Genomic DNA, 23,927 nt, shown 5'->3' on the forward strand with positions numbered 1-23,927 from the left:
GGGCATCTTGCTCTACAGAGAGTGTTCCTTTATGACTGTAACAGTTCTTTCAATGGAGAATGCAAAGTGTGTCATTTCCCAAGAGGTGGGTAGTGAAGATAGCATTCAGGCAGTGCCTGGGATGAGGATTTGGGTCATACCTTTTGACCAGATGTCTGTGTCAGTACTTAACTCATTATGTTCCCACCTAAGTATTGTAGGGATGTTTCACTGGTTTGTCTCTTGTGTTTCATTTCTTTAATTTCTTTTCTGCTATACCAAATTGTAGTCCATACTTGCTGTATATAGTCAGAATACTTTAAAAAAAAACAACCATTCATCAGCAAGCCGTTGTGGCATTTCAGCCAAATCATCTGTCATTATTACAACTAGTCCTGGAAATGCAAACCACAGTAGTTTCTTCTTGGAATCGTCAGATATTGCAATAAATTACTATAATGCCAATGATACTCTCTTGCTCTGCTGTGACTTGTTTTCCACAAAGCAACACTTGAGTATATCTATATGAGTAGTGAAGAAGTGTAGTGCTTACCTGGGTTGCTCTTGGAGGCGCGCACTGGTGTGTAGTGGTTTTTTGAGGACGTTCGTATTGGTGTGTTGTCTTTGGGGGAGGTATCGATAGCTGAGATAGTCTCTCTTTCACAGTGTGCTATGGGGATTGGTCCCTGCTGTCGGAGGATATCAGCAAGAGCCCTGAAAAAGAAGAAGAAAAGGAGTCAACATTTCTTTTCTTGTGTATATGGATGTACACCAGGTGAAATGAAGATGGGACAGGATAGGGTGAAAGCAGACAAAGAAAGGAGAAGCTGGATGGTAACAAAATTCCCAGAATGATCTTTTTGGCTTGGCAACGGTCCATTCCCAGAGTTTAGCATCCAGACTCACCAGTTCCAAATCTTTAAAAGGTTATCTTTTGGACTGAAACAATAATATTTAACTTTTGATAACTATTCTCTTCTCCTTTCACAATGCATCCGTTTTCATGGACTGGTTTTAAGCAGAAAGAAAAAAGAAAACCCCACCAACATTATCTGGTGAGGACATGAGTTATAACAAGTGAGATATAGCCCATGTTTTCTATGGGGAAAAATAATCTAGATTAAAAACTACTTGCAGCACTAAAAAGCATCAAGACACTTCCCACAGTGAGCTGTTTAATGGATACCTGAACATTATTTCATCATGGAGAATTTTAAGACCCCACAGAACAAGAATGAAAGAAAAGGCATGGATTGCTTTACAAGTGTAATCAAAATCTACAAAGTTTTCCCATGGCAAATCAAGAGGGCAGGAGAGTTTAGCTTGGAACACCAACACAATATGATGAGTTCTGTTCTGTCAAGTAGGGGAAAGGGGTGGGCAGTGGGGAACAAACCTAGAGGCACTGTGCTTCCAATGCAAGGCTAGGAAACAACCACATTCCTCAATACATGATTGTTGCTGCCTATAAGTTTATGGTAAGAACACAGCATTTCACTGCCAGAGAAGTTCCGGACTGTAAATCATCCTGCTTCTCCCAACACTAGCTAAATGCATAAATGAATAAGGTATCAATAGCAGGAACCAAAAAAATCTCTCAGCATTTGCTGAGCACCCTGCTCACTGGTGTGCTAGAAATAAATATAAGAAAAATAGCTGATTGCTTCAAATGTTAAAATAAATATATTTCCAATAGGGCATGTTCTACAGTGCTGGGACCTGTGTATAGTAGGACAGATGGGTGTAAGTGAAGCAGAATTGAATGAAACTACTGTGAGGATTCTAAAATAAAAATTTGTACCATCAGAACCTATGTCATTTCATGTTCATTTCAGTAGGCAAAATCCTTTGGTTTTCTTTCAAACAACTATTGTATGTGGATTGTTATTTTTTAATATACAAGATATGACAGGAAGAGTGAAGGAGGTAGGAGGAGTGGAGGAAGGAATATTAATAACTTGAGATATGTAGATGACACAAAATTACTACCAGAAACAAAGACCTGGAGTAATTACTGAAGAAGGCCAAGGAGCAAAGTTGAATTAATGCTGAACATAAAATAACAACAACAACCACAGAAAATCTACAAGAATTCATCCTAGACAACAAGAAAATAGTCAAAGAGTTCTCATACCTTGGTTCAAATATTGATCTAAACGGAGACAGCAGAAAAGAAATCAGGAAAAGACTAAGCATGGTAAGGGTACCTATTAAACAACTGGATTAGATTACAAAATGTAAAGCTATAGCTCTGAACATTAAATGAGGATCATCCAAGCCACTTATTCTCCATCACCTTGTACAGATGTGAGAGCAGGACAGTGAGGAAAGCCGATATAAAGAAAATTTGATGTGGTGCTGGAGAAGAGTGCTGAGGGTGCTGTGCATGGCCAAGAAGACAAACAAATGGGTTCTAGAAGAGATCAAGCCTGAACTCTTCCTGGTGGCTAAGATGACTAAACTGAGGCTGTTGTACATTGACCACATCATAAAGAAAAATGAATCATTTGAAAATACAATGATGCTAGGAAAGATGGAAGGCAATAGAAAGAGAGAAAGACTGCACACCAGATGGTTAGACTCAATCAAGGAGACCCAGAACTGAGCCCTAAGGACCTGAACAGAGAGGCAGAGGACAGAGATTTTTGGAGATGTCTCATTCATGGGATTGTCATGAGTCAAAGTCGACCCAAGGACAGTTAACAACAAACAGTTGACAAACTGATAGCATGATCACAGAAACATCATAAAATGAAAGACTCTATCATGGTTCCATGATCACCAGATGATGAAAATTAGTTTAAACAAGTCATTTCTCAGTCTAAACAAGTTTTTTCCTCTTAAAAAAATAAATTGGAAAAACCCATAACCTGCTTAAAATGGATTTCATGATCTTGCTGTCAGTTGGTCACAATCTGTAACATTAGTAAAGTGAACTGTATTTTTATTTAAATTATAGAATGATTTCTAAACACACATGTGTGGGTGCAAACACAAACACAGCATGTGCAAATTTTATCCAAATTAGCATACAGTCCCTTTTTCTGGTTATGCATTTCTTCTTTTATGTGATTCTTAAGAGGCCAGTTCTCCCTACTTATGAATTGGTCTCACCCTTTTCTCATCTCCAATAGGAAAAACAGCTTTTAAAAGTTACTGGCACAAGGGGGAAGTCATACCACAGACACTAAAAACAGAGGTGGGAGAAAGATTCTGCCCCAAATTTGAGATTTTGGCTTTAAAGGAATAAATGTTGCAGAACCTGGAGGCAAATTGAAAATTACATCTTGCATCTGCACCATGCTGAGCTACATCGTATATTTATTTATAAGTATCCATATTTGATAGGGCACATTTCCCAGAAGTAGAAAAGTTTAATTAGAAATATCCCCACGAGACGTTAGATCCACAGGGCCAAACTATGCATGACATCGAGTTTTGTGTCTTTCCTTCCCCCAGCTATTTTTTTAAAATGAAAAGCAGCCCTCAGGCAGATAGGCTCCCCCCCCCCCCACCATTTCTCTATGCAAAATGATCCTCAAACCGCTTTAAAACCTGTAAAAAGAAAAGGTGGTGACAGGGAGAAAAAAATGGTTTAGAAGGTTCATTTGGTGGAGACACAGACAGCACAAAGGGGAATGTTAAGAATCCCTAATCCTACCACTGTTCCATTCCTTACTTTAACTTTTCCAAAGCTTTGTTGTTGTTATCACTGTGTGCCTTCAAGTCATTTCCAACTTATGGCAATCCTAAGATGAACCTATCATAAGGTTTTCTGAGGCTGAGAGTGTGTGACTTGCCCATAGTCATTCAGCAGGTTTCCATGGCTGAGTAAGGATTCAAACTCTGGAAGCAGACTTAAGTCTACGAAAGCTCATCCTGCAAACGTCTTTCTTTAGTTAGTTTCAAAGGTGCTACAAGATCTCTCATCTCCAGAGTTGCAGTCCAATGCTCAAATCACTACACCATGCTGGCTATTTTTCATTAAAAAGAAAAGTAAAGAAACATACAGTACAATGAAATATCAAATCTAGGCAGGATTTCAAAAAGCAAAGAACCTGACTGCTACCCATGTTCAACAGCTAGTAAAGAACCTATCTATCTCATCTCACTTCCCTCCCCATCCACCAAACACAGAATCAGGTAGATCAAGCCCATGCACACTCAACCAGCAATAAGTTTCACTGTGATCTACCAGGGCTCTCCATGCAAGTAAGTGTGCAGTGGACTGGTTGTGCAATGGTTCAGACAGCCATTAAATATTGCCCAAGGTGTGAATAGTGTCAATTACATTGTCCCCCCCCCCCCCCCCATCTCATTTTGTGATTTTCATTAGTTAATGTTTTAGAGCAAGGATAGGAACATATTTTTGGCCCAAGGACCAAACCAATCCCAGGCTACAACATAGGGGACAGCATACAAGCAGTGGGCAGGGCCATTGCTAAAAGTGGTCGGAGCTTTTGCTGGCATGCACTTCCCACACATTTTATCTTTCATGCACACATTTCTACACATGCATACAATACACACAGATATACAAATTCCATTAACTTGTCTTCCTCAGCCACAAGACTGAAAGAAGCTTGCAGCAGATTGGAGACACATCTTTGTCCCTCTCTCAGCACTGAGGCAGGAGAAAGGGCTGAGGCCAGAACTGTTGCTTGAATAGTCAAAAGGGAGACCCCAGGGGTCATATCAGAGCTGTGGACTAGTGGTTCCTATCCTTGTTTTAGCCTCTGAGTGTTCTTTTTCTGAACTATGCCAATGCATGAGCTAAAGTTGCCTTTAACAAATAATAAATACCAGCAATGCTTCTGTCAATGCCTGGACCAATAGATCAATTGGTAGAACTCTGGATTTTACTTCCTTTCATTAAAAATGGCATGTTTTCCCCTTCCAAAGTTGGAATATTCTTCTGACCTGATTTTCAGCTTTAAATAGTAAACTCTGTACACCTTCCCCTCATAGCATGAACATCACTCTGTCCATCTGTCTATCCTATATGGCCTGGAGAATATGTTCCTAAGTTTGATTAGAGCTTGTTGGACTTTTGCACAAAGGCCAAAATAAGACAAGAGCATGTGTGTTTGTTGATTTGTCAGGCTAAGTCTTTATGACTCTATGCCCAGTGTCTAGGTGTCTGACAGGAATAGTCTCTAGTTATTTAGGCTCTACTATGGGATTAAGAAATATCTGTAAAATAACACATATTATTGGCAATGCCAAAATAAATAAATACAAAAAGACGACCTGAAGGTGTGAAATGGCTGCTGATCAGACGCTGGAGCACAATAAATAATATGTCTTATTCCTCCACTCTTACCACTTTATTGCTCAGGATTTCTACTAAATATTGTACTGCAATTATATTTTTGTTGAAAGAGTTTTTAAAAGAATCTTGGATGAAAGATGCAGGCTCTGAACAACAATTCAGAAGTCATCTCCTGGGGATAGTTTACTATCCATAAGAGGATCCAAGCAGGTGAAAACAAAAAAGTAGTGTCATGCTCCAGTGCATCTTCATGCCATTTCCAGTTTTAAAAGTACCATATTAGTGTTTCAATTGTACATTGAGTCATCCTATTCCTTCTTCCTAGACAGCTTGTCTTTATTTTGTTAATAAAAATTACAAATGTAATGGATATGTTAGCATACATTATCACTGATAAGGAAAGTGAATTTCATGTTTCATATCCTAAAGCGGAATGAAATGAATATTCACATATCTTTTCACCTTCAGCAAGAAAGGATGTTCTGGTATATTAAGATATCCCACTGAGAAAATAGTCAATCATTCCCTAGTAATCCTCCACAATTTTTGCAAAAAACAAACAATATTTTGGTGAGGAAAATACTTTTTTTGCACAAAAAATGTATTTTGTGCAAAATACAGTTTTACACACAAATACATTAGGTTTTGCACAAAATTTGTTTTTGCCAAATTAATTTTGGCCACAAAAATGAATTTAGAAAAATAATAAAAAATAGTAATAATTTTTAAAACTGCCCCCAAACTCTTGAAAACTCATCCAGCAATCCCTATCCATAAATGCATCTGTACAGAGAAACCTGCGCATAAGGATCTGACACAGTAGCTGTCATAGCATTTAGACATCACAATAAGCCATAGGTAATCATGACAGGAAGGAATCTGACCTTTTGCTGGGCTTGTAGGCTCCCCTACCCTCTCCCACCCTCCACATGGTGAAAATTTAGAAGTTTCTGCTTCCACATTGGATAATTTTAAACTAGTTTGTTTGGAAACAAGACAACGTCAAGCCATGGGTTTGGATAGCAAATTAAATTCTTATTAATCTAAACTGGAAATTGAAGCTTCTGATCTCCTGCTAAGAACCATGCTAGAAGAAACGAGTGTGTGGGGGGGGTGGAAGCCTATGGATCTGAAGGAAGTCTACGCTCATTCCTGTCACAATAAACCATGTATGCAAAGAGATCTTGAAGCACCTTTGAGACTTTGACCCTGTACAGCCCGGCCTGAAAGGCCGGCCTGGGGACAAAGTCGGGACTTAGCATCCTAACGATGCACACCCAACTCAGCTCCCCCCCAGGGCACTCTGATGTTACACGCCGCTCCACACAGTGGAGTGCATAACAACAAAGACTGAAGATTGGTGAGTCAAGCAATATGTACAACTTGTGGGCAACCAAAGGTAACAGACCTGGTAAAGCAAGAAAACAGGGTGAGAAGCCAAATTCAGGGAAATAACATCTGCTTGCCGTTTGTTGAAGCACTCTCCTTGTAATGCTTGTTACTTCATCTGCATCTTCTGACTTTCTGCTTCAGAAAGGGAGCTAGATCTGCAGTATGCATGCATTTTATTTTGAAATGTGAACTGAAGCCATGCACACTCTTCAAATTGGGCTGGGGAGCACAGCACTGGTGTCAGAAGAATTCACATTTATGAACTCAACTGTGATTAAGGCTTACTCAGCCACTGGGATGTCTTATCAAACTGAACAGTCTCATTCTCTAGTTACGAAGCACTGTCCCTATGCCACTTCCTTCCTAAGTTTGTATCATTTGGCATTAAGATAAAACCACCACTGCAACCCCCGCTCTAGATGATTAGCTGTTTTCTAATTAAAACAATATTGTTTGAGAGCCACTTCAAAAAAAGAAAAAAAAGAGAAGGCACCTTTTCCCTTGTGCATTTGATGGAGATGACTGTTCTATCACACACGCAACACATGACATTTCAATTGGATGTTTCTCAGCTGCCAGCAGGAACAATGGGAATGGAAGACAAATATAAGAGGCTTGATCTTGCCAACCTGATCTCAAAAGGAGCCAAAGGCATCCTACTCACTTTCAGAAGGGCTGTAGGCCTGGGCAGAATATGACACAGTAAGAAAGGTGTTTTGTGCCAATAATACATCTTAGATCAGAAAAACAAATCTTGCCTAAGAGGATGTTCACCTACCTGAGCAGATGGGAGAGCCAGGCTGGCATAGAATCACAGTCATATCGTCAGATGATGGCTCACTGTGACACATCCAATTTTGAGTAAGATCATCAAGAGCTGAATTCTGATAACAGGATTGAAGCTAACTGTGCACCTACACAACTGTCTATGTAGTGAGTTGACTTGAGTCATAGTGCAACAGAGAATGCTTGGTTAGAATGCCCTACAGGGACATTCGTCTTCCATTGATAGCTACTGTTGTTGTTATTGTTGTTGTTGTTGTTTCCAACTCATGGGGACCCTAAGACAAACCTATCACTGTGTTTTCTTGGCAAGTTTCTTCTGAGAGGGTTTTCCATTGCCATCTTCTGAGGATGAGAGAGTGTGACTTACCCAAGGTCACCTAGTGGGTCTAGCAATAGTAATAGCAATAGCGGTTACATTTCTATACTGCTTCATACCTAACTCAGAATTCTCTATGTGGTTAAAACGTGTAAGTTAATTGCCCCCAACAAGCTGTGTACTCATTTTAGCGACCTCAGAAGGAAGGTTTACATGGCTACACCAGGATTTGAAAGGATCCAGAATCATAGTCCAGTGCCGAAACCACTATATCACACTGGCTCACTCCATAAACAACAAACTGGTGAAAATGCTGCCTTTGAACTCACTGAGAATTATATGGCCATCATCAAGAAATTCTATGGGAGAGACACTCAAACCTGGGTAAGTTACAGTAAACAGCAGAATATGTGATTGTGACCCCTGTGACAGCTATCCCTGAAGCAAAACCTGATTCATTAACTGTTTAAATTAAATAGCCTGTTTCAAGTCATATGAACACAGATCCCCAAATTTATATATCAATTGTAACACAGTTTAACTGTGATAGAATAACCATGGGGGATTTGTAGGGGGTACTGAGAATTCTCTGTTCTTTATACCTTCCCCCTGAAGAATTTGATCTGTTCTGTAAACAGCTTTTAAAATTTTGATGGAAAAACTAATGATAAATATAACCAAAAACAAAGGATACCTGAACTACCTGTAGTTTATGTAGATTCACCTACAAAAATGTACTGATACATCTACAGAACTTAGAACAACTGTGATTAAGGAAATAAGATAATATAAAACTGCCAGCATGGTATAGTGGTTCAAGCGCTGAACTCCAACTCTAGAAACCAAAGTTCAGGTCCCTGCTCAGCCATGGAAACCCACTGGATGACCTTGACCAAGTCACACTTTCTCAGCCTCAGATGAAGGCAAAAGCAAACTCATTCTGAAATCTTGCCAAGAAAACCCAGTAATATGTTTGCCTTAGGGCTGCCATAAGTTGGAAATGACTTGAAGGCACACAACAACAACAACAACAACAAAATCATTTAAAAACAGTACATGAGAGACTTTCTGTGCACTGCAAAAATAAATGAGCAGAATAATGAGAGTAGCAATGTCAGCCACGACTATATACACTGCATATTTAACACATGGGGGGAAAGTGCCAATCACTGGTAAACTGTGTTTTACAAGTGAAAGTGTGATGATTAGTCTGTCTTTCTGTCTGGATCCATAGTGTGCATCCATTAATTGCTCTATTAGGACACAGCTTCCTTTGGAGCAGGAATTCAGGAAACAAACAAGCAAGTAGATGATGGAGGGGGCAAATGACAAGATATTCCAGATTACCTCATTTCAAACTAAACTCTCATTGAAGTGAAACAAACCCCTTTCATTCAAACTACTGTTTTGCCATTAGGCTGTCTGGTGGGAAGGGGATCTTGCAGAAAATCAGCAAGGCCTTCAGAGGCAATAGTGGCTTCTCTGCTCACTTTTCTATGCTGCCTGGCCAGAGGCAAGAGGCTGTCAGAGATTATTTATGCTGACAACAGGGCAGTTCACCTGAAAGAATGAGTCTCCCTTGGGACATGCAGGGCGGGGGGAGGAGCAGTAAGTCAGGATTCTGCTGAACTGTCTGCCATTCACTGGACAGTCTGGAACCTCTCTTCAGACTACAGCCTGAGTACCACTAGGAGGTCACAGCACTATCCAAACAGGCAGGCCTCCATCAAACAGGACGTAGCTTACATCATATATATGCTGCTCTTCATCCAGGCGGTACTGAAAACTATTGCATATCATGCCACAAAAAGCACAGAAAGCACATATTTATGCAGTGCAGCACTGTACCTTAATGCTAATTTTTTCTATCTACTCCACCCACTGCTCCCTCAATATAAAAACATGGATGGATCTATTATACTCATCCCTTCCTTTGGCTTTATATAGATTCTCTGAGGAAGGACTGCACAGCAAGGGGTTATTGGGAACAATGGCCTAATATAAAAAGCTGTATGAGGGTGGAGGCGTTGAGCGATTGTTAGGCTGACAATGATTGCCATTGACTGCCAACTCATTTTGGTGTAAGTTTCCAGCTTTATAGTTCTACATGCATGAGTTGGTTTCTGAATCTATCTGTGTACTCTTGCATCCTGCTTACGGCTGTCGGTGAGAGCGCACGTTGGTGGTTCACAATGTACATGCCGAGAGAGTGGGCTGCACATTCAAACACTCAGATTACTCACATTCATGGATCATAATAAACAATAAAGATCCACTGTCTCTTTACAAAGGGACTAGAAAGGAAGGAAGACCAAGGTATGACAACCACTGGAACATCACACCAAAGAGCAGTTGCCTCTCCGGTAGAGATACAAGCCTGAAAACTGGCACCCAAAATTGTACATATACCATACCTGTGTCATGTTTTGACACTTTGAAGTTCAGTTATCAATAGAAGAAAGATGCTTGGCACCTTCTGTTTAGTGGTGTATATATGTAGAAATAGCAGCTTTTCCCTGTAAAATAAACTGAGCAGCGACTAGGAAGGTGTCCAGCCCCACTGCCATGCATACTGGCAAAACCTACTATTTCTGCAAGTCTTTTTCTTCCCTGAATGATACTGCCAGTGTATATTTTGTACTCAGGAATTGGTTTCTATTTACAAAATGTAATGAAAGCAAGACTTCACTCTCTTCACTATCAGGACATCATACAGTTGGAAAATATAGAGATGAATTTTTGGAGGTATTCCCATTCTTTTCAGTTATGTAGGAAAACAACAAAATCATTCAAGCCACCTTGGAATGGCTCATCTGAAGTTGAACACAGAGAGAGCCAGCTTTATTTCTCAGAAACAGACCATGCCTGATATAAAGCCAGAAACTACACAAATTCACACATCTGCTCATGCAGATTAGCATGTATGGGATTTTAGTCATTTAGTGGAGTGAGAGGACAGAATTAAGGACCTAACTAGGGAAAGAGCAGTATAACATAAAATCATATGGCAAAATCCAACTGATATGTGTGGAAGAGGTAAGTCTCTGTGTAAACAATGTCTGGCTGATGGATGGTTCCAGGATAGATAGATAGATAGATAGATAGATAGATAGATAGCCTGTAAAATCATAATGAGGTTAACAAGTTAACAAAACTTTTAAAAACCTGTGAATAAATCCAGTCTTGTAACATTAAGGCTATGGATTACTAGTTTTATGTACTGTACTGTACTGTACTTTTCTGAAATAAGAAATTCAGGAAAAAATATTAATAATGAAATTAGAATGGAATACTTCTCACTAATGGGTAAGTACCATTTTTCTCATGTACTATGCATATACATGAGTGGAATTAATACACTGATGGGAAAAGCATGGCTGACTCAAATCTAAAAATGTCAGATCAAGAGCATAAATTCCATTTATGTAGAACCTCTTACACATGGAAAATGTAGACCATAATTAGAGTCTCAGGTAGAATCACAGAATCATAGAATCGTAGAGTTGGAAGAGACTGCAAGGGCCATCCAGTCCAACCCCCTGCCCTGCAGGAAATCTCAATCGAAGCATGCCTGACAGATGGCCAGTCGGCCTCTGTTTGAAGACCTCCAAGGAAGGAGACTCCACTACACTCTGAGGAAGTGTGTTCCACTGTCGAACAGCCCTTACTGTCAGGAAGTTCCTCCTAATGTTGAGGTGGAATCTCTTTTCCTGGAGCTTGCATCCATTGTTCCAGGTCCTGGTCTCTGGAGCAGCAGAAAACAAGCTTGCTCCCTCCTCAATATGACATCCTTTCAAATATTTAAACAGGGCTATCATATTACCTCTTAACCTTCTCTTCTCCAGGCTAAACATCCCCAGCTCCTTAAGTCGTTCCTCATAGGACATGGTTTCCAGACCCTACACCATTTTAGTTACCCTCCTTTGGACACGCTCCAGTTTCTCAATGTCCTTTTTGAATTGTGGTGCCCAGAACTGGACACAATATTCCAGGTGGCGCCTGACCAAAGCAGAATAGAGTGGCACTATTACTTCTCTTGAGCTAGACACTATACTTCTATTGATGCAGCCTAAAATTGCATTGGCCTTTTTAGCTGCTGCGTCACACTGCTGACTCATGTTCAATTTATGGTCTACATGGACTCCTAGATCCCTTTCATACGTAGTCTCGTTGAGCCAGGTGTCACCCATCCTATATCTGTACATTTCATTTTTTCACCCTAAGTGCAGTACCTTACATTTCTCCATATTGAATTTCATTTTGTTAGCTTTGGCCCAGTTTGCTAGTCTGTTCAGGTCATTTTGAATCTTGATCCTGTCCTCTGGAGTATTAGCTATTCCTCCTAATTTGGTGTCATCTGCAAATTTGATAAGTATACCCCCAATTCTGTCATCCAAGTCATTGATAAAGATGTTGAATAGCACTGGGCCCAGGACAGAGCCCTGTGGGACCCCACTGGTCACTTCTCTCCAGGATGAAAAGGAGCCATTGTTGAGCACCCTTTGGCTTCAGCCGGTCAACCAATTACAAATCCATGTAACAGTTGCCTTGTCTAGCCCACATTTTACAAGCTTGTTTGCAAGAATGTCATGGGGAACTTTGTCAAAGGCCTTACTGAAATCAAGATATACTATATCCCACAGCATTCCCTTCATCTAACAGGCTGGTAATTTTATCAAAAAAAGAGATCACGTTTTTTCTCTGACACCTGTCTTGACTTTTTGAGATTATGGCATTGCTTTCTAGATGTTCACAGACTCTCTTTTTAATGAGCTGCTCTAGAATCTTTCCTGGTATAGATGTCAGACTAAGGTAAGTGAGCTTGGTAAAGATGGCACAAAGACTATCAGGCCCATCAGTAAAACAGAAGGCAAGACAGTACTAAGACAGTATGACATTTTAGTGACAAAGATGAAAACACAGCTGGCAAGTAAAATTATCTCAGTAGAGCGTGATGGTGTGGGTAGTACACATTTAGCAAACTAGGGTCACATTCCTAACACTTGCAGAAAATGAAATAAATGGCCAGTGTCTGCAGGCAGTGAATATTTTCTTTTCTGTTTCATCTCCAATTACAGTTGGAGGTAATAGAGAAAAAATTAAGATACTTAGAAAATTAAGATCCCTAACGGCAGTCCTATTTCCCTCCGGAGGGAAGCCACAGCCGCCAAACTGTGCAGCTTCCCTCCAGAGTAGAAAGAACCCACTATTTCTGGCTTCTTTTTACGGTGCTGTAGTGACGTTGTGAGTGCATAAACGACGTGCGGTGCCGTACAGATGCTGCACGGCGCTTACGTCGCAAAGCAGTGCCTGTGTACACGGGATGCAGCCATTACTACGCTGCCAGTCCGTGCTAGGGTTAGGGAGTGTGTGGTTGGTGCGCGGTCCCTAACCCTAAAATCGGCACCAGCATGGCGCATTTGGCTCATCTGTTCTGGGCCTAAATTTCCAAAATCTCCTCTTCAGGTCAGATGGTGTTATCATTTAGCCCATGACTCATTGAGCAGAGAGCTAAACATTATAAGGCCTGGCTTAGAGAAATAGCACCTCTGCAAGTCAACAGAGACTATACCTCAACAAGTTTACCATAGAAATGACGTATCATGGCTGTAGGTTTGCAATGGTGCCAATACAATTGGTGGAAGAAGAACCCACATGGTTCTAAGTGCACCAAGCAAGTTGTTTGAATATTGAGCAGTGTACTTATTTTGGGTGGTGGCTTCCCTTGAGGCCACAACTAAACTGTTGGCTCCAGCAAATACAATATGTAAGAAATCTTCATCTACAGCGTGTATGATGTCAGATATCCCATTGCCAACACTATTGCTAAAAGTGCAGATAGGGATATTCTGTTTAAGACATAATCACATAGATTGTCAATGGTACTGACAAAAACTATTTCAAAGTGAAAAAATATATTTCATGGGACAAAAGAAATGTAGTTTTGGGGGAGTTTCAGGAGCACCCACCAACATGGCCAAGACAGCCAGTATGACAGTAAGTGCAACAGAAAAAAAATAACAGTGTCATCTTGATAATACTAGATGATGAGCACTCAAAGATGAAATACTAACTTTTAGGAAAGCATAAAATAAAGGTGGTTCATTTCAGGGAAATTCATGAAGTATGAAGAGAGCCAAAGCGCCACACATTCCATCCACTTCCATATCAGTATAAATATGTATTGCACCCTTTCTTCTAAGCACCACTGGAGTATGGTGAGACTGAAGAGAACAGTTACATTTGATGAATGTTTTTGTTTGCGCATCAAAATGCAGAAAGAAACACATCTGATTTAAATCACACTCTGTTTCCTTCTCTCTCTCTTGTTCTTTCTCTCTTTCTCTCTCTCTCAGAGACAGAGAATGAGAGAGAGAGAGAGAGAGAGAGAGAAAATAACTGATTCTGATAGGGATAAATTCTGTTTAAAATGATCTGGTCAAAGCTGAAGTCTCACAATTTAAACTACCATGCATAATAGACAGAAACAGTACAAATCATTTATTTAGGCAAGATCATTGCAAGGCTATGTGCCTTAATATAAGAATATACTTCCAATCATGATCATTTCATGTAGGGGACCATCTGGGGAAAGACTGACCAGGATACTCAATTACAATACTGCGGGCTAGAAAGGGATCTTCATGCTATGCATCATAGCATACACAATCCATATACATATAACAAACAGAAAGAGACTTGTAAAATACCCTTGCTAAAGACACTTGTCTAAAGCTTCAATGTTGTGGTATCCTTGATGTTTAATAAAGTATTCTAAGATAATTTAAGTAAGGAATCATAACAGATTTTAGAGAAGAGAAAAAGTGTGATGCCACCTGTTATGACAATACGAGTATTTTTGCCTGTAACAGTTGGGGCTGAAGTACATACTTATGTTTCAGCTATTTAACTTATCTGCTTAAAATTCAGAAGAAACTGCTCTAATAATTACAATGGTATTTTATATCTGAAATGCTATCTTCCATAATAAATAAATATTTGTTTTGTTTAACAGTTTTTTTTGCTATACTTAATTCAAAACTCTAACTCATCCCTTGTCTGGCATTTCAGACATTATATTGAATATAATATAGAATAGATTAAATTGCATGCTGTTACAAAGCTAGAAATATGTGCTTGTAGAAATAAATGCTGCATAAGCTGATCTTACCTGTACATAGGCATTAAATGAGTGGCCAATGCCACTCTCGACATATTATCAAACAGGAAAAGTGCATCTTTATGACAGAGACAATGACAGAAGAACTTTCTATTTGTGAAATGCGAGTTTTACAATAAACACAACAATGGTGGATGTTATGTGTACAGATGGGTAAGGTAAGATATCAGTTGTGTGAAAGGAAACTGGGAGGCTTGGTATCCATCTGAAGAACCCTAAGGCTGAACTTTTAAAGCTCCCTCAAAGAAAAAAATAAACCTTATCACTGTACCACAAACCCTTCTACCAAATTCTAATCTACATGAAATCCATTACAGTTTAGGGCTTGATTTTGTTCCCACTGAAATCCAAGGGAACAGCATTTTGTTTAAACAAAAGCAGTTCTACGTTCTTTGCACTGAGTTCTTTGCAGCAAGTATTTTATTCATTACATTGTCAAATATGAAAAGGTACTTCCAGTTTTTTAGCTTATTACCTAGCCCTGGCAATTCTGCCCAACTTGGTTTGACAAGTAACCAACCAGTTCATATAGTGTAATACTGCATATTCTTGACTGGCATCTACCCTATACCATTTGGTTAACTCTGGAGTACAGAACATAAACCTGTACAGAGTTAGAGGATATGAGCAATGCAGAGTTTCTAAACAATCTAGAGATGCTGTGGCCATAGTCCCAAGAAGAGGCACTACTGGGGGAAGGGAGAGAGGAGTCTGATCACAGAACCCCTGCTGAATCTTGTTTAACTGTCTTTAAAACAAGTAAACATCAGACTGTGCAGCCTCCTAATAGCAGACAAAATGCTTCATAATATTTAAATATGTGTGCCAGCGTTGATCAATTCAGGTTAAACATCTCTGAAAGGTATAATCTTTTGTCATCTACTATGTTCTAATAATAAAAGTCAGTCAGCTCTTTCAAAGACACTTGAAATCATTTTTCCAACATTCAGTCTGTCATTCATTCTTTCATACCCTTCATCTACATATATGTGATTCATTTCATTATTTTGAATTCATCTTTTAAAAGGAAAGGGAAAAGAAAGAATCAGAAATGACAAAAGGTGTTTTGACAGGGCTGACAAGGCTCCTTACAACCTTGATAGGAGGTCTGCACCACCCCCACCACCCCAGGACTATACATAGCAACAGGAACATGTGGGAAAGAGGAGCATGTGCTTGGTTTTCAGATTCATGAGGGACATGATCTATCCACTGGAATGCCCCAGCCATGGCACAGGAGCCACAGAAACAACAAGAACAAGCCTTCTATCTATCCTACACCCCAAAGGTCTATAGTCTCAGGTCCTGGTAACAAACAGTGCTCTGTTTTAGCTAGTACAATAACATTTTAACTTTGACCCTTATTTTAAGATGGTGTCATTTCTGGGATACCATTACTATTACTCAATATATTGTAGTATTCATATCTATGCTTCAAAGAACAAAGAATCCTCTAAATTCAGATTCACTCCTCATCTTCAGAGCTTAAGATTTCAGTTATTTCTGATTCAGTGTGCATATGTATATGTAACTATGCGTAACTTACACTGGATGGTGGGCTGTCTTGCATTGCATATGAAATAGTAGGTGAATGAAAGAAATTAATTAAGGTATAGTTTTTAATTCTTATAGATTGGAGTAAGGCAGTGGGAAGGGGGAACCTATAAATTCAGGCCTGTTTGTGACCGCTCTTGATATTATACTGAGAGAATTGCTGCACTGTATTCCATGCGCTAAGTAAAACACACTTGCTTCTCAGTCAATAAACTGTTATCAGGTCTTTTGGGGGAAATAGCACACACAGTCTTTGACTGATGACTTAAAAATAAAGGCTAATCATGTGAAGGCAGCTGTTCCTCTTTTAGGATTGCTTCTGTTACCGATTCTTAAAAAGTGGCCCAATTAGTTTACATGTTTGTGCTTGAGGGACACATACATTCAAAAAATTATTATTAGGCAGTGTTCTGAGGTCCTGCCTCAGCAATGCACATTAACTGGAGAAAGGTACTGGCCACTGAGAGAGGTAAAATGAAGGGCACAAAAGCTGACTTTTCCTGTGTCCGATTTATTTCTGCTACGCAACACTCCCAAGGAAGCTAAGCAGCCCTTGCTTCTACCGTCCTCTTAACAACAAAAAGAAGTAGCCCAGTGTGTCATGTTAATCATTGAAGTGTTGCTTTAGCACATCCCAAAAGAAACATTTGTAACAGCTGCTTGGTGCTGCAGGTATGGAGAGGAAAGAACCAGACAGTCCCCCCAGAACATAATGGGGTGTCTGAATAGCACCCTTCCTGAGAAGCACAATTAAATGAATACTGTTGCAGTTACCAGGGTGAAAAATTTCTTTTCTGTTTTTTTCCCCACTTGGGAACAAAACTTGGCACTTGGACAACATAAACAAAAAGGAGCAAGGCGTACAGTGTGCAAAGGGAAAGGAGGTACCACAGCAAAAGCTGGATGTGCCAGTCAGAGGATTCAGAGGGTGAACACGCAAGCATGCTGGGGTCAGGTGGGTTGTGGAGTGACATAGGCTAAACAGGTGGCAAAGGGGAAAGAAGAGAAGCCTGGAGGAAGAGTTAAAAAGACAAAAAAGAGTTGCCAAAAAGAGCAACAAAACTACCTTCAGGAAATCATAGCAAAAGTTTCCTAAGTTATGAAAATGGAATAGGCTCAATGAAAAGGCTCAGTGAGCCTTTTGTTCAGTTTGACCATTATAGAAGCAACTTGTCTAGTGCTAAACCCAAGAGGACCCAAGAGGTACTAACGCCAGAAGATGGGAGAACCATGTCCATGATTGATGCTTATGTGAAGGACAGAAAGATAACGGAATACTTCATTTGAAAGGAAACAGAGGCAATACAGAAAACTGCTTCTTGCAGTTTCACATAAACTGCTATTAAACTACAGTGCTGAAATGAGGAATGGGGGATTTCCCCCAGTGATGTATTTAAAATATAAAATAAAAGTCAGCACTGTTGACTGTGGACAGCTATTTTGTTACTTTAGGCCTGCTGGCATTATATAATTCTCTGCTTTGTTGTTAGGATGTTGCCAGTCAAGAATATGACATGCAAATAGAAAGATTTTAAGGACTCCTCAAGACAAGGATTAAACACCTGTTAATTTCAGGATATTATCAAGATGGTGGCAGTGAGAGCATTTAAAGCTTTTTGGATTTTGGAGAAATAACTGAAAGGTCTAATTTTGAAAGCCTGTGATGTCAGGCTTCCAGTCTTGTCAGAGCTGGCAATCTCAGCTGTGATAATTAGGCTATAAAATAATTCTCACTATTAATGGAGAACTGAGACACCTACACTATCCACTTAACTGAGGGAGATTTTCCAACTGCAGCAGGATACAGATAGCTGAGTCTCAGATAAAATTCCCTGTCTCTCTCCTTCAACATGACCAACTCAAGAAAAGCAGGGTTTTTCTTTTCTTTCTTTATTCATATAAATGATTACTATGGATTTTCCTTCATAACTCTCCATAACTCAGATATAACCAAGTTTCTCCCTCTCTTTGTTGTTCATATAGACATGCTATTATTTTTGTTTGTTTCACTGTAACTATTTATATCATCCCCCATATTATAATTACAGTACTTCAAAATCTTTATATTGCATATCTTACAATATACAATTAACAACTATTTCTGGTGTCTGTTTTATTAACCCCAATTCATATCTAAAGCACAATCATTTCCATAGCTGGGAAAGCACACTTGCTTCCCAACTGATTGTCCTGTCCTCCTTAGGAAAGGGGTATCTTTAATCTCAAATTAAGTATACAAAAGGGAAGGAATAAAAACAGTTTGTAGCAATGTGGAATAGCTCTCCCTACAGAGGCAAGAAGTTTTGAAGAAAATGAAGTCCTAGAAAGCAAGTCTGACTCTCTCTCCGTCTCTCTCTCTCTCTCTCTCTCTTTCTCTCTAGCTTCTATTCTTACTGGGTTGTAAAAAAATCTCTTTGAGGATTTCTGCAGTGCCCAGACATCTTTTTTAAAATGTATGAAGTGATGTGTGTATGTTTATCTTCTGCTGGGAGGAGCAAGGATAGGAGATCTTAACAGCAGGTGGATCAAGTGTCTCAAAGAGAACTCCTTCATCCATCCAAATAGAATAAACTCTTCCAGGGAATGAGAAAAGCAATCACTGCATTTATAAGATGAACGTCAACTCATTACTCAAAGTGAGGGAAATTATGGTGTTTTGATTTCTTCCAAGCCTCAAGATGATGGATTTTTTAAAAAAATTCACTTATTTACTTTTAGCATTCACCCTGTCTAAGCAAACATTCACTGGTCAAGTTGTGGGAAAGGAAATAGAGGGACAGGGTTCCATACCTGTGGATGTTCATCTCCTGCGGTGGTTGTCGGGCTTTGTCATAGGCCACCTTGGCAAAAATGCCCACAATGACGACAAAGGCAATAGCCCCACACGAAATGTAGACGGTAGCGTTTGTGTTGTCCTCGTTTGGGTCATACCCATTGGGTATATCCCCTTGCCCATTATTACTGGTGGCAGGGGTCATAGGGTCAGTGCTGGGGCGTGGGCCCTGGTTACGGCACCTGTCCTGGTTGAGTTTCTCGGAGCGTTTGTTGCAGCAAAAGCGGTAGTAGCAGGTGCCACAGCAGTAGCGGAAATCCTTCTGGCTGTTGTTGCACTCAAACTCCTTGTCCCACTGCCCGCTCACATCGTAGTAGCCCTGGCAGGTCTCATAAGCTGGGACAGAGCTGCCTGCACTGCCACTGGAGGATGCCCTCGCTGGACCTCCAGCAGGACCGCGGCCACGGCCGCCGCCACCACCACCTGCGAGGGCAGAAGAAGGTGCTGTGCTGGCTAGCGTCTGGTTCAGCTGCTCCTTGACTGGCTTGTAGGGTCGCCGAGGTGCAGCTGCCCCCTGGGTCCGGTTGCCCTTGGGTGTCCGTGGGGGCCCAGCTGCCTGAGTGGTCAACAGCAGTGCCAGGGCATACAAGGCCAGTGGCAGGAGCAGCAGGAGCTGCCTCCACCCCATGGTGACCCAAAGGAGTGGGAAGCGTGAGGTGGACGAGGTGGCAGTGCCTGCAGGGCTTTGCCCAGACCAACTTCAACTACGGACCTCGGCTCTGCCACGCCATGGGTGGTGATCCGGGTGAGACACAGGCTTCACGGGCAGCAGGGGTGGCAACAGCAGCAGGCCCATTTAGGAGCAGCAGCAGCAGCAGAAGCCACCCAGGTTCAGTCCACTCCTTCTCTGGAGACGCCACTTCATCCTGACAAGAAGCAAGAAGTGCCTCCCAGCTGTCTCTGGCGAAAGGTGCGAGGAGGATGTGCCACCGTCCTCTTGGTCACAGCTCCTCCCAGGATGGGCTACAAGAAGAGAGAGAAGGAAGCATCTCAGAGTCTACCTGGCCCAGGAGGGGAGGGGAGAAGAGAAGAGGCTGCTGCTGGGGTTGTTGCCCTCAGAGGGGGCCTACTGGGGCTGAGAGTTGCCAGGGAGGATGAAGGAGCCCCAGTCACCCACGGGATGCTGCCCTGGGTCTCCTCCAAGTTGGAGGAGGCAAGGAAGGCAGCCTCCCATGAAAGCTGGGATGGAGGAGGGGAAGGAGGAAGAGGATGAAGAGGAGGAGGAAAAGGAGGAGCATGAAGGAGGGGGGTTAAGAGAAGGACGAGAAGGAGAAGGAAGAGGAGAAGAGGGAATGAACAGGAGGGGATGAAAAAGAGGAAAAGGAGGAGGAGGAGAGCAGGAAGAAGGGAGGAAGCACAAGAAGAGAAGGAAAAAGAGGAGAAAGGGGGATGAAGAAGAGGAAAAGGAAGAGGAGGATGGGGATGGGGATGAAGAAGGGGAAAAGGAAGAGGGGAGGAAGCAGAGGAGGAGGAGGAGAGGAGGAAAAGGAGGAAGAGAGGGAGGGGGAGGAGGAAGCAGGTGAGCGGAGGAGGAGGCCAGAGGGAGGTGGGCAGGTGTCTCTCTCTGTCTGCTGTGCCACCTCCGGGGCATGAGCCTCAGCAGAGAGTGGGGCAGCAAGAGCTCTGGCTCCTCGGATGCCAACCCAGGCAGGGCAGGGAATTCCCTTGGCACCGTCCCCGGAGAGAGGAAGAGAGAGAGGGAGAGAGGGAGGGAGCAGCAGCAGCAGCCAAAGCAGCCTGGCCGGCGCCCAGTGCCCTCCCTGCCCGCATTGCCCCAGGTCCCCCTGTTGCCCTGCCTGCCTGCCCTCTCCTCCCTCGCTCACCCTCTCGGGGCGGAGGAGCGGGGCCACTGCGGAGGGCTCGGGGGGCTCAGCAGCATCCTCCTCGCAGCAGCAGAGATGCCAATGCCGCCGGAGCCGGAGCCGCTGTCTGTGGGCTGGCGCTGGAGCGGGAGGGAGGGAGGCAGGAGCCAGCCCCAGCCCCGCCGCCGCCTGCCTCTCTAGGCCCGCCCAGCGCTGCCCCCCGGCGAAGGAGTCCGGAGGAGCCCAGGGCAGAGGGAGGGAGAGCCTGCTGCAGCCCGCTCCCAGGGAGGGAGGGAGGGAGGGAGGGAGGCTGCTGCTGCTAAGGCTGCTAAGGCTGCTCCGGAGTCGACTCTGAGGGAGAAGAGGAAGGAGGAAGAGAAGAGCCCTTTGCTCTCAGCCCCTCAGCCTTTCCTCCCTCAGACCCACAGGCGCCTTCTCCTCCCTTGAGGCTGGAAGGGAGGCATTGGGGAACCTCAGGGGGCCGCTCCCTCGGGAGGAAAAGACAGGAGTGGGGAGGCGCACACAGGAGGGGATTCCCGCCCCCTCCCTCCCTCTTTTCCTCCCTCCCTCTTTTCCTTCCTTCCCCTCTCTCCCTCCCTCCCTCCCTCCCTCTTTTCCTTCCTTCCTTCCTCCCTTCCTTCCGTCCTCCCTCCCTTTTTCCCTCCCTCCTTTCCTTCCTTCCTCCCTCCCTTCCTTCCGTCCTCCCTTCCTTTTTCCCTCCCTCCCTCCTTTCCTCCCTCCCTCCCTCTTTTCCTCCCTCCCTCCCTCCCTCCCTCCCTCCCTCTCTCTTTTCCTCCCTTCCTCCCTTCCTTCCTTCCTTCCGTCCTCCCTCCCTCTTTTCCTCCCTCCCTCTTTTCCTTCCTTCCCCTCTCTCCCTCCCTCCCTCCTTCCCTCCCTCCCTCTTTTCCTTCCTTCCTTCCTCCCTTCCTTCTGTCCTCCCTCCCTTTTTCCCTCCCTCCTTTCCTTCCTCCCTCCCTCCCTCTTTTCCTCCCTCCCTCCCTCTTTTCCTCCCACCCTCTCTCTTTTCCTTCCTTCCTCCCTTCCTCCCTTCCTTCCTTCCTTCCATCCTCCCTCCCTCCCTCCCTCCCTCTTTTCCTTCCTTCCTCCCTTCCTTCTGTCCTCCCTCCCTTCCTTCTGTCCTCCCTCCTTTTTCCCCTCCCTCTTTTCCTCCCTCCCTCCCTCCCTCCCTCCCTTCCTTCCTTCCTCCCTCCCTCTTTTCCTTCCTCCCTTCCTTCTTTCCACCCTCCCTCCCTCCTTCCTTCCTTGTTTTCTCCCTCCCTTCTTTCCTTTCTTCCTTCCTGTTTTCCTCCCTCTTTTCCTTCCTTCCTTCCTTCCTTCCTTCCTTCCTTCCTTCCTCTTTTCCTCAGAGTATTATTAGTCTTCCAGTATCACAAAACCCAGTTCTGGCAGCACTCTCCATGCAACGTATTGATGCTCTATGCCCCCCCCCCCCTTCAAATAAATTAACCATACTAAATAAGGAATAATTCTGGTTTTCTAGCTATATTAAACCCCCAGATCTTCTGAACCCGTTTAATAATCCTAAACCAATATCTTGGCTTTTTCATAATTCCACTGTAAATGAGAAAAGGTACCAGTATGCTTTCTACACTTCCAACAAACATTGCTTACACCTTTATAAATTTTAGCCAGTTTTTCCAGGGTTAAGTACCATTTGTACATCACTTTGTAGAAATTTTCTTTCAAATTATAAGAACATGTACATTTCAAACCGTTAATCCAAATATCTTCCCACTGTTTCAAACAAATATCGTGGCCCACGGTTTCGTCCAGCTAATAATATATTTCTTTTGTTTCCCATCATATTATATCTTAATAACATTTTATAAATTTTACTAATTTCATGCATACTACTTTCTCAAATCCTACCCTCTTTCGCTCTCTCCCTCAATTGATAATATTGTAACCATTGCATCTTAAATCCATCCTAATTGTTGTTTTTCCTTAACCCTCCATTTGCCTGATTCTTTTGCCAGAATATCTCTATATGTTATCCATTTTATTTTAATTCTCATTTGCAGAAGGCTTCTTCTGGGGAATACCAACCTGGAATGTTTGAACTGAGTCTCCTCTCATACCTTTCCCCTACCCTTAATAATGATTTTCTTATACCATTGTAAATTCTGTATACATTTTGGCTTTCTCATACCAGAAATAGCTATGCCATACCATTCTTATTTTGTGACCTTTCAGATCTAATTCTCTTTTCTTCTCCAATATAATCCACTGCTTTAACCAGGATAGACAAGGGGTGTTGAAATACAGTTTCAGGTGAGGTAACACAAACCCACCTCTTTCTCTTGCATCCATTAATAGCTTCTACTTGACTTTTGGCTTTTTACCTGGCCATAAGAATTTAGGTAGTTCTCACTGCCATTTTGTAAATATAATGTTTCAAAGAAATTGGGTTGGTTTCAAACAAGATCATTAATCTGAGTAAGACATTTGCTTTAATTACTGAAATTTTCCCACTAACCTTTCCCACATGGACTGATATTCTGCCATCTGTCCCAAACAATTCTTTTTTTCTATTGAATCTATAGTCTCTATTAAGATTTTTGTTTTGTCATTACTTTAAAACCAGCATATTTACCAAATTCTTTTATTTTCTCCAGTAGTCTAATTCTACCTAAGTGGTTTTCCATTGTTATAAAGAGATCATCAGCAAAAGCCATGATCTTGAATTCTTCTTTCCTGATTTTAATTCCCCTTATTTTCTGTTCTTCATTTATCTCCCTGTTTAGAATTTCCAAGTCCAAAATGAACCACAATGGTGATAAAGGACACCTTTC

The 23,927-nt window shown here is 42.1% G+C and overlaps 1 protein-coding gene across 4 annotated transcripts in view; it reads right to left on the bottom strand.

The window, feature by feature from the left end:
* LOC149322051 (protein shisa-6-like) overlaps nt 1–21,223 on the bottom strand; it is a 404,892-nt gene extending 383,669 nt beyond the window's left edge. For 3 of the 4 annotated variants that reach the window (XM_089533833.1, XM_089533825.1, XM_089533807.1), the window contains exons 1-3: nt 21,136–21,223; nt 19,270–20,275; nt 533–693 (exon numbers count right to left, since the gene is read on the bottom strand). In XM_089533833.1, coding sequence (XP_089389959.1) covers nt 533–693; nt 19,270–19,940 — 832 coding nt within the window. In that variant the 5' untranslated portion in view covers nt 19,941–20,275; nt 21,136–21,223. Of the gene's footprint in view, nt 1–532; nt 694–19,269; nt 20,810–21,135 lie in introns of those variants that run through there. The other variant, XM_089533817.1, reaches the window with a different exon arrangement.
* Nucleotides 21,224–23,927: the final 2,704 nt, after the last annotated feature.

Source organism: Sceloporus occidentalis, unplaced genomic scaffold (assembly GCF_023333645.1).
Source record: "Sceloporus occidentalis isolate IW3139 unplaced genomic scaffold, rSceOcc1.0.p SCAF_1, whole genome shotgun sequence".
Lineage (NCBI taxonomy): Eukaryota > Metazoa > Chordata > Lepidosauria > Squamata > Phrynosomatidae > Sceloporus > Sceloporus occidentalis.